Here is a 14,044-nt window from a genome sequence, read left to right as displayed (position 1 = left end):
ACTGTAAATTCTATTTTCAATGTATCGCACACTACACACTGAAGCTAGTCCAGAGAACATAGCACTGGAATACAATACACCGTGTTCTGCACCACTAGCCTGGTCCCAGATCTGTTTGTTGTGACGACCCTCCCACTCTGTCTGACGAATTCTTTCTCTTTGTTCTTGTTTTCCTTAATAGGATGTCGGTGGGCGGAGCCGGGAGGGTCGTCAGAGAAATGGGACACACCTGGGTTCGAGACGATTCGTGACATTGTGCTGTATAGCCAATTCCTATGGTCATTCTTGACAATGACAATGATGGGAGTTGCCAAGATGGCACAAACACAGAACATTATTCTTACATCAGCAAAATGTTTATCATTTGATTGATGACAGAAGGGAACTCCTGTTAGACCATGTGATATCCATAGAGAAAGAAGATTCTCTTCCCCACAGAACCCAACGATGTCCACAGTGGGCCTACCTGCAATCCAAACATAAGTCATGTCAGGACTGTGTATGTAATGGAGTACAGAGGCTTCCTGGTGTGAGGCCATGTCATAGGCAGGGCACGACCAGAGAGAGAGAGTATATAAAGTGCATTCAGAAAGTATTCAAACCCCTTCCCTTTTTCCAAATGTTCTTATGTTACATCCTTATTCTAAAATGTATTACATAAAACAAATTCCTCATCAATCTGCACATAAACACCATAATGACAAACAGGGTTTAGAACAGTAATTCATAAAAACAGATACCTTATTTACATACATATTCAGACCCTTTGCTATGAAACGCCAAATTGAGCTCAGGTGCATCCTGTTTCCATTGATCATTCTTGAGATGTTTCCATCTTGATTGGAGACCACCTGTAGTAAATTCAATTGATTGGACATTATTTGGAAAGGCACACACCTGTCTACATAAGGTCCCACAGTTGACAGTGCATGTCAGAGCAAAAACCAAGCCATGAGGTTGAAGGAATTGTCCATAGAGCTCCGAGACAGGATTGTGTCGAGGCACAGATTTGGGGAAGGGTACCAAAAAATGTCTGCAGCATTGACGGTCTCCAAGAACACAGTGGCCTCCATCATTCTTAAATGGAAGAAGTTTGGAACCACCAACACTCTTCCTGGAGCTGGTTGCCCATCCAAACTGAGCAATCTGGGGAGAAGGGCCTTGGTCAGGGAGGTGACCAAGAACCCGATAGTCAATCTGACAAAGCTCCAGAGTTCCTCTGTGGTGATGGGAGAACCTTCCAGAAAAACTACCATCTCTGCAGCACTCCACCAATCAGGCCCTTATGGTAGAGTGGAACATTACAGCCTGCTTGAAGTTTGCCAAAAGGCACATAAAGGACTCTCAGATCATGAGAATCCAAATTCTCTGATCTGATGAAACCAAGATTGAACTCTGGCCTGAATCCCAAGTGTCATGTCTGGAGGAAACCTGGCAACATCCCTACAGTGGAGCATGGTGGTGGCAGCATCATGCTGTGGGGATGTTTTTCAGCAGCAGGGACTGGGAGACTAGTCAGGGTCGAGGGAGAGATGAACGGAGCAAAAGTACAGAGAGATCCTTGATGAAAACCTGCTTCAGAGTGCTCAGGACCTCAGACTGGGGCAAAGGTTCACCTTCCAACAGGTCAAAGACCCTAAGCACACAGCCAAGACAACACAGGAGTGGCTTCGGGACAAATTCCTGAATGTCCTTGAGTGGCCCAGCCAGAGAACAGACTTGAACCCGATCTAACATCTCTGGAGAGACCTGAAAATAGCTGGGCAGCGACGCTTACCATCCAACCTGACAGAGCTTGAGAGGATCTGCAGAGAAAAATGGGAGAAACTCCCCAAATACAGGTGTGCCAAGCTTGTAGCGTCATAACCAAGAAGACTCGAGGCTGTAATCGCTGCCAAAGGTGCTTCAACAAAGTAACGAGTAAAGGGTCTGAATACATATGTAAATGTGATATTTCAGTTTCAAATCTAAAAACCTGTTTTTGCAGAGAGAGAGGGAGAAGAGTGACAGAGAGGCAGCTGACTGGGCATTCTTACCTATGCTAGCCTATCCCATCTGTGGGCTGCTTGGACATACAACCAGGGGTACAACTTTGGTTTTAGAAGGGGGGGGGGGGATCTGGGGGTCCTCCCTCAGAAGTGGTTGGGGCATCTAAAGCTAATTTCCTGCATTTCTACGCAATCTAATATACCCCTTTTGGGGTCACTTATTGTAAATAAGAATAGAATATGTTTCTTAACACATGAATGTGGATGCTACCATGATTATGGATAATCCTGAAGGAAAAGTTATGGACGCACAAATATCATACTGTCACGTTCCTGACCTATTTATGTTAGTTTTTGTGTGTTAGTTGGTCAGGACGTGAGGTTGGGTGGGCATTCTATGTTATCTGTTTCTATGTTGGTTTCGGTTTGCCTGGTATGGCTCTTGATTAGAGGCAGGTGGTTTGCGTTTGCCTCTAATTAAGAGTCATATTTAGGTAGGGCATTCTCACTGTTTGTTTGTGGGTGATTGTCTCCTGTGTCCGTATGTTATGTTCGTACCACATAGGACTGTAGCGTTTGTTTGTTTCGTTTTCGTTTCGATGTCGTCTGTTACCTGTACGTAAGTTTATGTTTAGTTATGTAAGTTTATGTTCAGGTCTCGTCAACGTCGTTTTGTTATTTTGTAGTTTTTCAAGTGTTTGTTTCGTTTCGTGTTGCCATCTTTATCGTTGTTTAATAAAGATGGCTTATTTCCCAAAGCCTGCGTTTTGGTCTTCAGATCCCTCTCTCCTCACCTCATCCGAGGATGAGGAGAGCGTCACTCGTTACAGAATCACCCACCAACACGCTAAGACCAAGCGGCAAGGGAAAACGAAACGGAGTAGGGGACAGGAGAGAAAGGAGCAATGGACATGGGACGATGTTTTGGATGGAAAGGGTGTCTACACATGGGAGGAGATCCTAGCTGGTAGAGATCGCCTCCCATGGGAACAGCTGGAGGCACTGAGGAGAGCGGAGGCTACCGGAGAGAGGAACCGGAGCTATGTGGGAACACGTCTGGCACGGAAGCCAAAAAAGCCCGTAAGTAATTCCCAAAAATTTCTTGGGGGGGGGGCTAGGAGATAGTGGGCCAAGGGCAGGTAGGAGACCTGCGCCCACTTCCCAGGCTTACCGTGGAGAGCGGGAGTACGGGCAGGCGCCGTGTTACGCAGTAGAGCGCACGGTGTCTCCTGTACGAGTGCATAGCCCGGTGCGGGTTATTCCACCTCCCCGCACTGGGAGGGCTAGATTGGGTATTGAGCCAGGTGTCATGAGGCCGGCTCAACGCGTCTGGTCTCCAGTGCGTCTCCTCGGGCCGGCATACATGGCACCGGCCTTACGCATGGTTTCTCCGGTTCGCCTACATAGGCCGGTGCGGGTTATTCCACCTCCCCGCACTGGTCGGGCAACCGGGGGTATTCAACCAGGTAAGGTTGGGCAAGCTCAATGCTCAAGAGTGCCAGTACGCCTCCACGGTCCGGTATTTCCGGCACCACCTCCCCGCCCCAGCCTAGTACCTACAGTGTATACACTACGCACTAGGCTACCAGTGCGTATCCTGAGCCCTGTTCCTCCTCCACGCACTCTCCCTGTAGTGCGTGTATCTAGCCCGGTGCCTCCAGTTCCGGCCCCACGCACTAAGCTACCAGTGCATCTCCAGAGCCCTGTACACACTGTATATTCTCCCCCTACTAATCCTGATGTGCTTGTCCTCAGCCCGGCGTCACCAGTGCCGGTACCACGCATCAGGGATAGAGTAGGCTTTGAGAATACAGTGTGCCCTGTCCCTGCTCCCCGCACTAGTAGGAAGGTGCTTATCATTAGCACGGTGCCTCCAGTTCCGGCACCACGCACCAGGTCTACAGTGCGCCATATCCGGCCAGAGCCATCCGTCTCACCAGCGCCATCTGAGCCATCCGTCTCCCCAGCGCCATCTGAGCCATCCGTCTCCCCAGCGCCATCTGAGCCATCCGTCTCCCCAGCGCCATCTGAGCCATCCGTCTCCCCAGCGCCGTCTGAGCCATCCGTCTGCCAGGAGCCTGCAAAGCCACCCGTCTGCCATGAGCCTGCAAAGCCGCCCGTCTGCCATGAGCCTACAGAGCCGTCAGCCAGACAGGAGCCGCTAGAGCCATCAGCCAGACAGGAGCCGCCAGAGCCGTCAGCCAGACAGGATCCGCCAGAGCCGCCAACCAGACAGGATCTGCCAGAGCCGCCAACCAGACAGGATCTGCCAGAGCCGCCAACCAGACAGGATCTGCCAGAGCCGCCAACCAGACAGGATCTGCCAGAGCCGCCAACCAGACAGGATCTGCCAGAGCCGCCAACCAGACAGGATCTGCCAGAGCCGCCAACCAGACAGGATCTGCCAGAGCCGCCAGCGAGCCATGAGCAGCCAGAGCCGCCAGAGCGCCATGAGCAGCCAGAGCCGTCAGAGCGCCATGAGCAGCCAGAGCCGTCAGAGCGCCATGAGCAGCCAGAGCCGTCAGAGCGCCATGAGCAGCCAGAGCCGTCAGAGCGCCATGAGCGTCGAGAGCCGTCAGCCTGCCATGAGCGTCGAGAGCCGTCAGCCTGCCATGAGCGTCGAGAGCCGTCAGCCTGCCATGAGCGTCGAGAGCCGTCAGCCTGCCATGAGCGTCGAGAGCCGTCAGCCAGCCATGAGCATCGAGAGTCGTCAGTCAGCCATGAGCTGCCCTTCAGCCTGAAAAGGCTAGATACCCAGAACTGCCCATCAGTCCAGAGCTGTCTCTCTGTCCGGAGCTGCCTTTCAGTCCGGAGTTGCCCCTCTATCCTGATCTCCCTCTCTATCTTTATCTACCTCTATAGTCTTATCTATCTCTCTGTCCCGGTATTGTCATTATTAGATTTGTTATTAGGAGGATTTTGTGGGGGAAGTAAGAGGGTGGACATTCTTGAAGGGAGGGGGCTAGGATGGATTATGGTGGGGTGGGAACCGCGCCCGGAGCCTGAGCCACCACCGTGGTTAGATGCCCACCCAGACCCTCCCCTAGACTTTGTGCTGGTGCGTCCGGAGTTCGCACCTTGTGGGGGGGGTACTGTCACGTTCCTGACCTATTTATGTTAGTTTTTGTGTGTTAGTTGGTCAGGACGTGAGGTTGGGTGGGCATTCTATGTTATCTGTTTCTATGTTGGTTTCGGTTTGCCTGGTATGGCTCTTGATTAGAGGCAGGTGGTTTGCGTTTGCCTCTAATTAAGAGTCATATTTAGGTAGGGCATTCTCACTGTTTGTTTGTGGGTGATTGTCTCCTGTGTCCGTATGTTATGTTCGTACCACATAGGACTGTAGCGTTTGTTTGTTTCGTTTTCGTTTCGATGTCGTCTGTTACCTGTACGTAAGTTTATGTTTAGTTATGTAAGTTTATGTTCAGGTCTCGTCAACGTCGTTTTGTAGTTTTTCAAGTGTTTGTTTCGTTTCGTGTTGCCATCTTTATCGTTGTTTAATAAAGATGGCTTATTTCCCAAAGCCTGCGTTTTGGTCTTCAGATCCCTCTCTCCTCACCTCATCCGAGGATGAGGAGAGCGTCACTCGTTACACATACCCCCCAAAAATTCTAACCTCCCCCGTTATTGTAAGGGTGAGAGGTTAGTATGTCTTGGGGGTATGATATTTGTGCGTCTAACCTTCTCACTCATTATTCACGATTCATTCAGGCCTATCCGTAACCATGGTAGCATTCACATTAATGTTGAAGTGTTTAGAAACATATTACATTGTTATTTACAATAAAGGTGACTCCAAAATGACATAATACATTATGTACCATTAATTTCTATTGAGCACAAAATAATCTGAAATACAACCAAAACTAAAAGGAAATGCATCCAACAAGTTTGTAGTCACAAACCTTTAAAAATGGGGGGACTAAGTACAAAATGTGCTCTAATTTCAAAAACTTCCACTTGATATGGATGAAAATACCCTCAAGTTAAAGCGAACAGTCTACACTTTAACCTCATAGTCATTGCTTGATTGAGCCAAAAGAAGAAAAAATGCCTCAATGTCCCAGAGAAAACGCAAGGAAATAAAGATAGTGGCAGCTGTACAGATAACTCATGTAAAGGACTTCTCAAACACATCAGAAAGCTAACACCATATAATGCCTGTCACCTTATTAATTCAGCCACTTACTTACTTAACTAGCAAGTTACATTTAGGGGTCGGGTTAAGACAGAATATACTGTGTATATATATAAATATATAAAACGCATAAGAAATATCTTCCTGCATTTTGTAAATGTAGATGTAAAATGCTTCTAATTGTAATTTCTGTTCGGCATCAGACTCATTGTGTGCTTCAGTTGCACTTCTCCACTCAGATGAGAATTCATGAACGGGCGTTTTATCAGCACACAGCGTTCTGACTGATGTGTAGCTACTCCATCATTCTATCAGCAGACTGATGTGGAGCTACTCCATCATTCTATCAGCAGACTGATGTGGAGCTACTGTCCTCCATCATTCTATCAGCAGACAGCGCTCTGACTGATGTGGAGCTACTGTTCTCCATCATTCTATCAGCAGACAGTGCTCTGACTGATGTGGAGCTACTGTTCTCCATCATTCTATCAGCAGACAGTGCTCTGACTGATGTGGAGCTACTGTTCTCCATCATTCTATCAGCAGACAGCGCTCTGACTGATGTGGAGCTACTGTTCTCCATCATTCTATCAGCAGACAGCGCTCTGACTGATGTGGAGCTACTGTTCTCCATCATTCTATCAGCAGACAGCGCTCTGACTGATGTGGAGCTACTGTTCTCCATCATTCTATCAGCAGACAGCGCTCTGACTGATGTGGAGCTACTGTTCTCCATGATTCTATCAGCAGACAGCGCTCTGACTGATGTGGAGCTACTGTTCTCCATCATTCTATCAGCAGACAGTGCTCTGACTGATGTGGAGCTACTGTTCTCCATCATTCTATCAGCAGACAGCGCTCTGACTGATGTGGAGCTACTCCATCATTCTATCAGCAGACAGCGCTCTGACTGACGTGGAGCTACTGTTCTCCATCATTCTATCAGCAGACAGCGCTCTGACTGATGTGGAGCTACTGTTCTCCATCATTCTATCAGCAGACAGCGCTCTGACTGATGTGGAGCTACTGTTCTCCATCATTCTATCAGCAGACAGCTCTCTGACTGACGTGGAGCTACTCCATCATTCTATCAGCAGACAGCGCTCTGACTGATGTGAAGCTACTCCATTATTCTATCAGCAGACAGCTCTCTGACTGACGTGGAGCTACTCCATCATTCTATCAGCAGACAGCGCTCTGACTGATGTGGAGCTACTCCATCATTCTATCAGCAGACAGCGCTCTGACTGACGTGGAGCTACTGTTCTCCATCATTCTATCAGCAGACAGCACTCTGACTGACGTGGAACTACAGTTCTCCATCATTCTATCAGCAGACAGAGCTCTGACTGATGTGGAGCTACTCCATCATTCTATCAGCAGACAGAGCTCTGACTGATGTGGAGCTACTCCATCATTCTATCAGCAGACAGTGCTCTGACTGATGTGGAGCTACTCCATCATTCTATCAGCAGACAGCGCTCTGACTGATGTGGAGCTACTCTTCTCCAGTACTTTTTCGGTGTAGCCAGACAACTTTTCTCCTGTAAAATGCAAGATTAACTTTAAACAAAACATTAGGAAATGTAGCTGGCTACATTCTTTCTATGATAAACATTAGAAATATGATGGACATGCATCGTTTTTGCTTGTGTGGCTGCCAGCCAAATAGCGTTGCACTTCTGTTGCCATCTGATGAAAAGGAAGCTATTTTCTGCCGAATGTGTTGCAATAATGTATTTTCTGTGAAGGAAAACTATAGTTGCACGTCATATAAATTACTCTATTGAAGCAAAAAAAGCACTGTTCACTTTCATTATAAAACCCTGTCAATGCACAGCTGGACTCCTGCTTTTTCTATTTACAAACAAACATGTGACTGGCTCAACTGTTCTGGGGAACTATGGTAAGCTACATAATGTAAAATAATGTAACAGAAGAAATTATGAACGTGATCTGCTTTATCTCCTAAAGTATTGCACAAGTTGACTGCAGGTACCTACTTAAAAAGTAGCTACAAATATTAAAATAGTAAAACTTCAAAGAAATAGTTTCAACAGTATTGACGGTATCGAAAAGCCGCTTGGACACACTCGACCCTGACCCTAACCCTGACCCTAACCCTGACCCTGACCCTGACCCTAACCCTGACCCTAACACGTTCATGGGCCGCTTCGACACACTCATCCCTAACCCTGACCCTAACCCTGACCCTGACCCTAACCCTGACCCTAACACGTTCATGGGCCGCTTCGACACACTCATCCCTAACCTGACCCTAACACGTTCATGGGCCGCTTCGACACACTCATCCCTACCCTGACCCTAACACGTTCATGGGCCGCTTCGACACACTCATCCCTACCCTGACCCTAACACGTTCATGGGCCGCTTCGACACACTCATCCCTACCCTGACCCTAACACGTTCATGGGCCGCTTCGACACACTCATCCCTACCCTGACCCTAACACGTTCATGGGCCGCTTCGACACACTCATCCCTACCCTGACCCTAACACGTTCATGGGCCGCTTCGACACACTCATCCCTAACCCTGACCCTAACACGTTCATGGGCCGCTTCGACACACTCATCCCTAACCCTGACCCTAAACCCAACCCTGACCCTAACCCTGACCCTAACCCTGACCCTAACACGTTCATGGGCCGCTTCGACACACTCATCCCTACCCTGACCCTAACACGTTCATGGGCCGCTTCGACACACTCATCCCTACCCTGACCCTAACACGTTCATGGGCCGCTTCGACACACTCATCCCTACCCTGACCCTAACACGTTCATGGGCCGCTTCGACACACTCATCCCTACCCTGACCCTAACACGTTCATGGGCCGCTTCGACACACTCATCCCTACCCTGACCCTAACACGTTCATGGGCCGCTTCGACACACTCATCCCTAACCCTGACCCTAAACCCAACCCTGACCCTAACCCTGACCCTGTCCCTACCCTGACCCTAACACGTTCATGGGCCGCTTCGACACACTCATCCCTACCCTGACCCTAACACGTTCATGGGCCGCTTCGACACACTCATCCCTAACCGTAACCAATTAATGGGTCACTTGGACACACTTAAGCTGAGGGAGAGAGATATGGAGAAAGAGAGAGAGTTAGAGAGAGTGTGTGAAAGAGAGAGAGAGGCAGCTGACCGGACATTCTTCCCTAATCCCAGTGTCTTGACCAATGCCAGCCTCTCCCATTCATGGGACGTTTGGACACGCTCAAGTTGGGCTCGTTCTGGGATCGCTCTGGGCTAAATAACAATCACTCTGCCGAAGGCACAACAAGCTCTTACTCTTTTTTACTGTTTATTCAAGAGGACCCTCAAAAACAAGATGGTAGTTCAAGATACCCCCTAAAATAAAAATGTCAAAGCCACTTGATACCAAGGCACTGGCATAATGCACTGACTTTCTCACTGTTACAGCTTAACTAAAGTTATCAGAAGGAAAGCTAGTACCAGAAGCACCACCACAGTAGGCCTACTACACACATCTAGCCCCATACACTATCACTTCACCAGGTTCATTGGAAATTACAGGGGCATGAATGTTATCATGCTGGAATGTGGTCTAATTCCCACTTTTAGAGTGACCTAAAATGACATTGCCATTTGGGACATGGGAACGGGAAGTTGACACGCGATCAAACCATGATCAAACAATAGTTATGCGATATTTGAATGGATGATTGGACATGACGTTGGTTGATAGTCTGACATCTGTAGATCATATATACGCCTAAGGGACTATTCAAATAAAGTGTGACCAAACCTTCTGCTCTGATAGGATATGAAGGAAGGTGTGTGTGTGGTAGGTGTGGTGATTATTAGACTACTAACCAGAGCACAGAGCAGGTCGACTGCCTCCAGCACCAGTTCCTGGTGTCCAATCCTGGTCACACCCAGTTCTAGCAGGTCCTGGTGGGAGATCTTCAACAGCTGCTCCCCGTCAATCTTCTCACGCTCAAAGTACGGGACATACTGCTGTAGGCTGTCGTCCAGGCCTGGGAAAGAGAGATAGTGAGAGATAGAAAGAGAGAGGGGTAGGAGGGAGAGAGAGAGAGAAAGAGGTAGAGAGAGAGAGAAAGAGGTAGAGAGAAAGAGGTAGAGAGAGAGAGAGAGAGAGAGAGAGATGTTCAGCAATGTTCACAGAGAATTAGCAATGTGTGTGTGTGTGTGTGTGTGTGTGTGTGTGTGTGTGTGTGTGTGTGTGTGTGTGTGTGTGTGTGTGTGAGAGAGAGAGAAAGAGGTAGAGAGAGAGGTAGAGAGAGAGAGAGAGATGTTCAACAATGTTCACAGAGAATTAGCAATGTGTGTGTGTGTGTGTGTGTGTGTGTGTGTGTGTGTGTGTGTGTGTGTGTGTGTGTGTGTGTGGAGGGGGAGAGAGAGAGAGACAGATGTAAGACAAAGAGCTTCTTTCAGAGTCCAAGACCTGTTATGATACCACACAAGTGTTGAAGAAAACACGTAGTGAGTCAATACAAGCTGTTTACCAGTCCATCACTCAGGCATTTCTCAGGATAGCACTGTCCAGCAATAACCAGAATCAAACTGATCTCTGACCTCAAGTGACCACACATCTAGCCACACAGAATCAAACTGATCTCTGACCACCAGTGACCACACATCTAACCACCCAGAATCAAACTGATCTCTGACCACCAGTGACCACACATCTAACCACCCAGAATTCCACACCGTACACATAGCAGCAGAGGTTATGACCATCACATACAGCATCTCATCTGATGTTCAGACCTTCTGACCCAAACGGCATTAGTAACTGGTCCCCAAAACGGATATGTTTGTAAATAGTGAAGAAAAAAGCAACTGCCACCACATGTGACCATTAAAATCCCAGACAACCATTGCTCCGTTTGGCTTGGAATGCCGCGCTACGCCACAGATGACTCACTTTGAAACTACGTCCCAAATGGCACCTTATTTCTTAAGGGGACATAGGGTGCCATAGTGCACTACTTTTGACCAGGGGACATAGGGAATAAGGTGCCATAGTGCACTACTTTTGACCAGGGGGCATAGGGAATAGGGTGCCATTTGGGACAGATCTCCAGAGTTTACGGAGTAGAAACGCCTCTTAACGAGCCTGTAATGTGTTGCCTTCTGCCACCATTGTGTTAGCACAAGCTAATGACTGTGTTGTTACACTAAAGCACTCTGGTTAATCTTTACGCAACCAAAGTAATGTTTATAAGTGTTTTGACCTTTCACGAGGATAGAACTGCTAAATATTAGATGAAATGCTCATTCTAAATGGTTGGGGAAAGAAATTAGCCCTGTGCCATTGGGTGGAGATGTAGGTGGGCGGAAAGTAATGCATGGGTCAGCTGACAAGGCTTTATGTGTTGTCTATAAGGATGTGATGAAGGGATAAGGTAACTAGCATGCAGGATCACGTTTCAGACACCTGAGGAGGGAAATAATCTCTCTCAACAGCAAGAGAGGGCCAGCCAATGTCACGCTACACAGCCCACCACCTGTTAATGATGACACACAACAGGTGAATCCCAAACGGCCAGAGCCCATCAAAAGTAATGCAAGATTTTCAAATTAATTTACAGTCATAAAACATTTGTATCATTCTTCAACTAGATTTAACCTCAACCTTCTTGGGGTTTGGCTCAGTCCAATGTTGGGACAAACTTCAAAGCCCAACTAAACTCTGGCTTAGTGTGGATTACAATGTTGAAATATTTCAAAACATCCCTGTCTTCCTGCTTTAGGAACGCTATTCAAAAAGAAAGACTTGTTGACTTTTCCAGCTGAGCATTAATGACTTAACAGTCACTATGGTTACAGGCAAAGATGTCCCCACACACATTAAATATTTACATTGAGAGATCTGTGACCAGGGAAAGTATGTTGCTATCAGTTACAGTATACTGTACAAAGACACCAAACAACTGGTGCAGTTGGATGTCGATACAGACATACATTAGGATCTTAATTTTAGCCAGTTTGCTACAGCATGAAAATAATCCTGCAGCAAAAAGAAATGTGAATTATCATGTTGATTATAATTAATGGACATTTTTGTAAGGGTTGATACATTTTTCGTAAGGGAAAATCAAGTCTGAAATTTCAAAGTTGAAATTACAAACTTCAGAAGCCTTTTAAAATCTCAAATACACTACAAGTTTTAAATGTACTGCATTGCAGGAAAGTTGTCCTGTAACAGGGTGATCAAATGAAGATCCTACATCTGTATATAGGCTGCTTTGGAAATGAGTGAAGCACAAATGGAGATAATTCCGGTTATTTAACTATTGATGCAAAAAGGCAGAACTATTTAACTTCTGATAAGCTGCAAAATATCATTGTTTGTTTACTAGCTGTCCCTTAGCCGAATCAAATTGTACTCGTACAAATGTATAGTTTGTTTATCATGCTTTCACATAATGTGCACAATCACCACCTCAACATAATCTAATCTTCTCTCAATGGATACATGTAGCAGCAGCTCTTAGATCATCAACACATCCGCTCAGTGTGAAAGATCCTTAACACATCCGCTCAGTGTGAAAGATCCTTAACACATCCGCTCAGTGTGAAAGATCCTTAACACATCCGCTCAGTGTGAAAGATCCTTAACACATCCGCTCAGTGTGAAAGATCCTTAACACATCCGCTCAGTGTGAAAGATCCTTAACACATCCGCTCAGTGTGACAGATCCTTAACACATCCGCTCAGTGTGAAAGATCCTTAACACATCCGCTCAGTGTGAAAGATCCTTAACACATCCGCTCAGTGTGAAAGATCCTTAACACATCCGCTCAGTGTGAAAGATCCTTAACACATCCGCTCAGTGTGAAAGATCCTTAACACATCCGCTCAGTGTGAAAGATCCTTAACACATCCGCTCAGTGTGAAAGATCCTTAACACATCCGCTCAGTGTGAAAGATCCTTAACACATCCGCTCAGTGTGAAAGATCCTTAACACATCCGCTCAGTGTGAAAGATCCTTAACACATCCACTCAGTGTGAAAGATCCTTAACACATCCGCTCAGTGTGAAAGATCCTTAACACATCCGCTCAGTGTGAAAGCCCCTTAACACATCCACTCAGTGTGAAAGCCCCTTAACACATCCGCTCAGTGTGAAAGCCCCTTAACACATCCGCTCAGTGTGAAAGCCCCTTAACACATTCGCTCAGTGTGAAAGCCCCTTAACACATCCGCTCAGTGTGAAAGCCCCTTAACACATCCGCTCAGTGTGAAAGCCCCTTAACACATTCGCTCAGTGTGAAAGCCCCTTAACACATCCGCTCAGTGTGAAAGCCCCTTAACACATCCGCTCAGTGTGAAAGCCCCTTAACACATCCGCTCAGTGTGAAAGTCCCTTAACACATCCGCTCAGTGTGAAAGCCCCTTAACACATTCGCTCAGTGTGAAAGCCCCTTAACACACTGTACATTTCACATGTGAAAACACGCCAAAAAACAGTCAGCCAAATGAAAAGTCTTCTAATTTATTTATTTATTTACCGTTATTTTACCAGGTAAGTTGACTGAGAACACGTTATCATTTGCAGCAACGACCTGGGGAATAGTTACAGGGGAGAGGAGGGGGATGAATGAGCCAATTGTAAATCTGGACACAGATCATGCCCGACCTACTCCCAAATCCTGTGGCTAACAGGCATATAGCAGAGTATTAGGAGGGGGGGGGGGGGGGGGGGGGGGGGTAGTTTCTCAAGGTTTTGTTACAAATGAGGGAATGGTGCAACCCTCTCTCTCTTTACTATCCTTCTTCCCATGAAGTATTCACAGCGCTGGCCCTCTGGCCTCACAACCACTGAACTGACAGTGGGCTAGCCGTTTGTGTACAAAAGGCAGTAGCACTGTACGACTCTATTGCTTTTACAATAACC

The 14,044-nt window shown here is 47.1% G+C and overlaps 1 protein-coding gene across 2 annotated transcripts in view; it reads right to left on the bottom strand.

Moving 5' to 3' along the window:
• Nucleotides 1-14,044, bottom strand: part of LOC129817623 (connector enhancer of kinase suppressor of ras 3-like) — a 54,724-nt gene that overhangs the window by 28,758 nt on the left and 11,922 nt on the right. For both annotated transcript variants that reach the window (XM_055873052.1, XM_055873053.1), the window contains exon 2: nt 9,993-10,156. In XM_055873052.1, the coding sequence (XP_055729027.1) occupies nt 9,993-10,156 (164 nt within the window). The remainder of the gene's footprint in view (nt 1-9,992; nt 10,157-14,044) is intronic.

This window comes from Salvelinus fontinalis, chromosome 20, assembly GCF_029448725.1.
Source record: "Salvelinus fontinalis isolate EN_2023a chromosome 20, ASM2944872v1, whole genome shotgun sequence".
Lineage (NCBI taxonomy): Eukaryota > Metazoa > Chordata > Actinopteri > Salmoniformes > Salmonidae > Salvelinus > Salvelinus fontinalis.
Note: the sequence above shows the minus strand (reverse complement) of the source record. Positions and strands in the feature narration are given on the sequence as shown.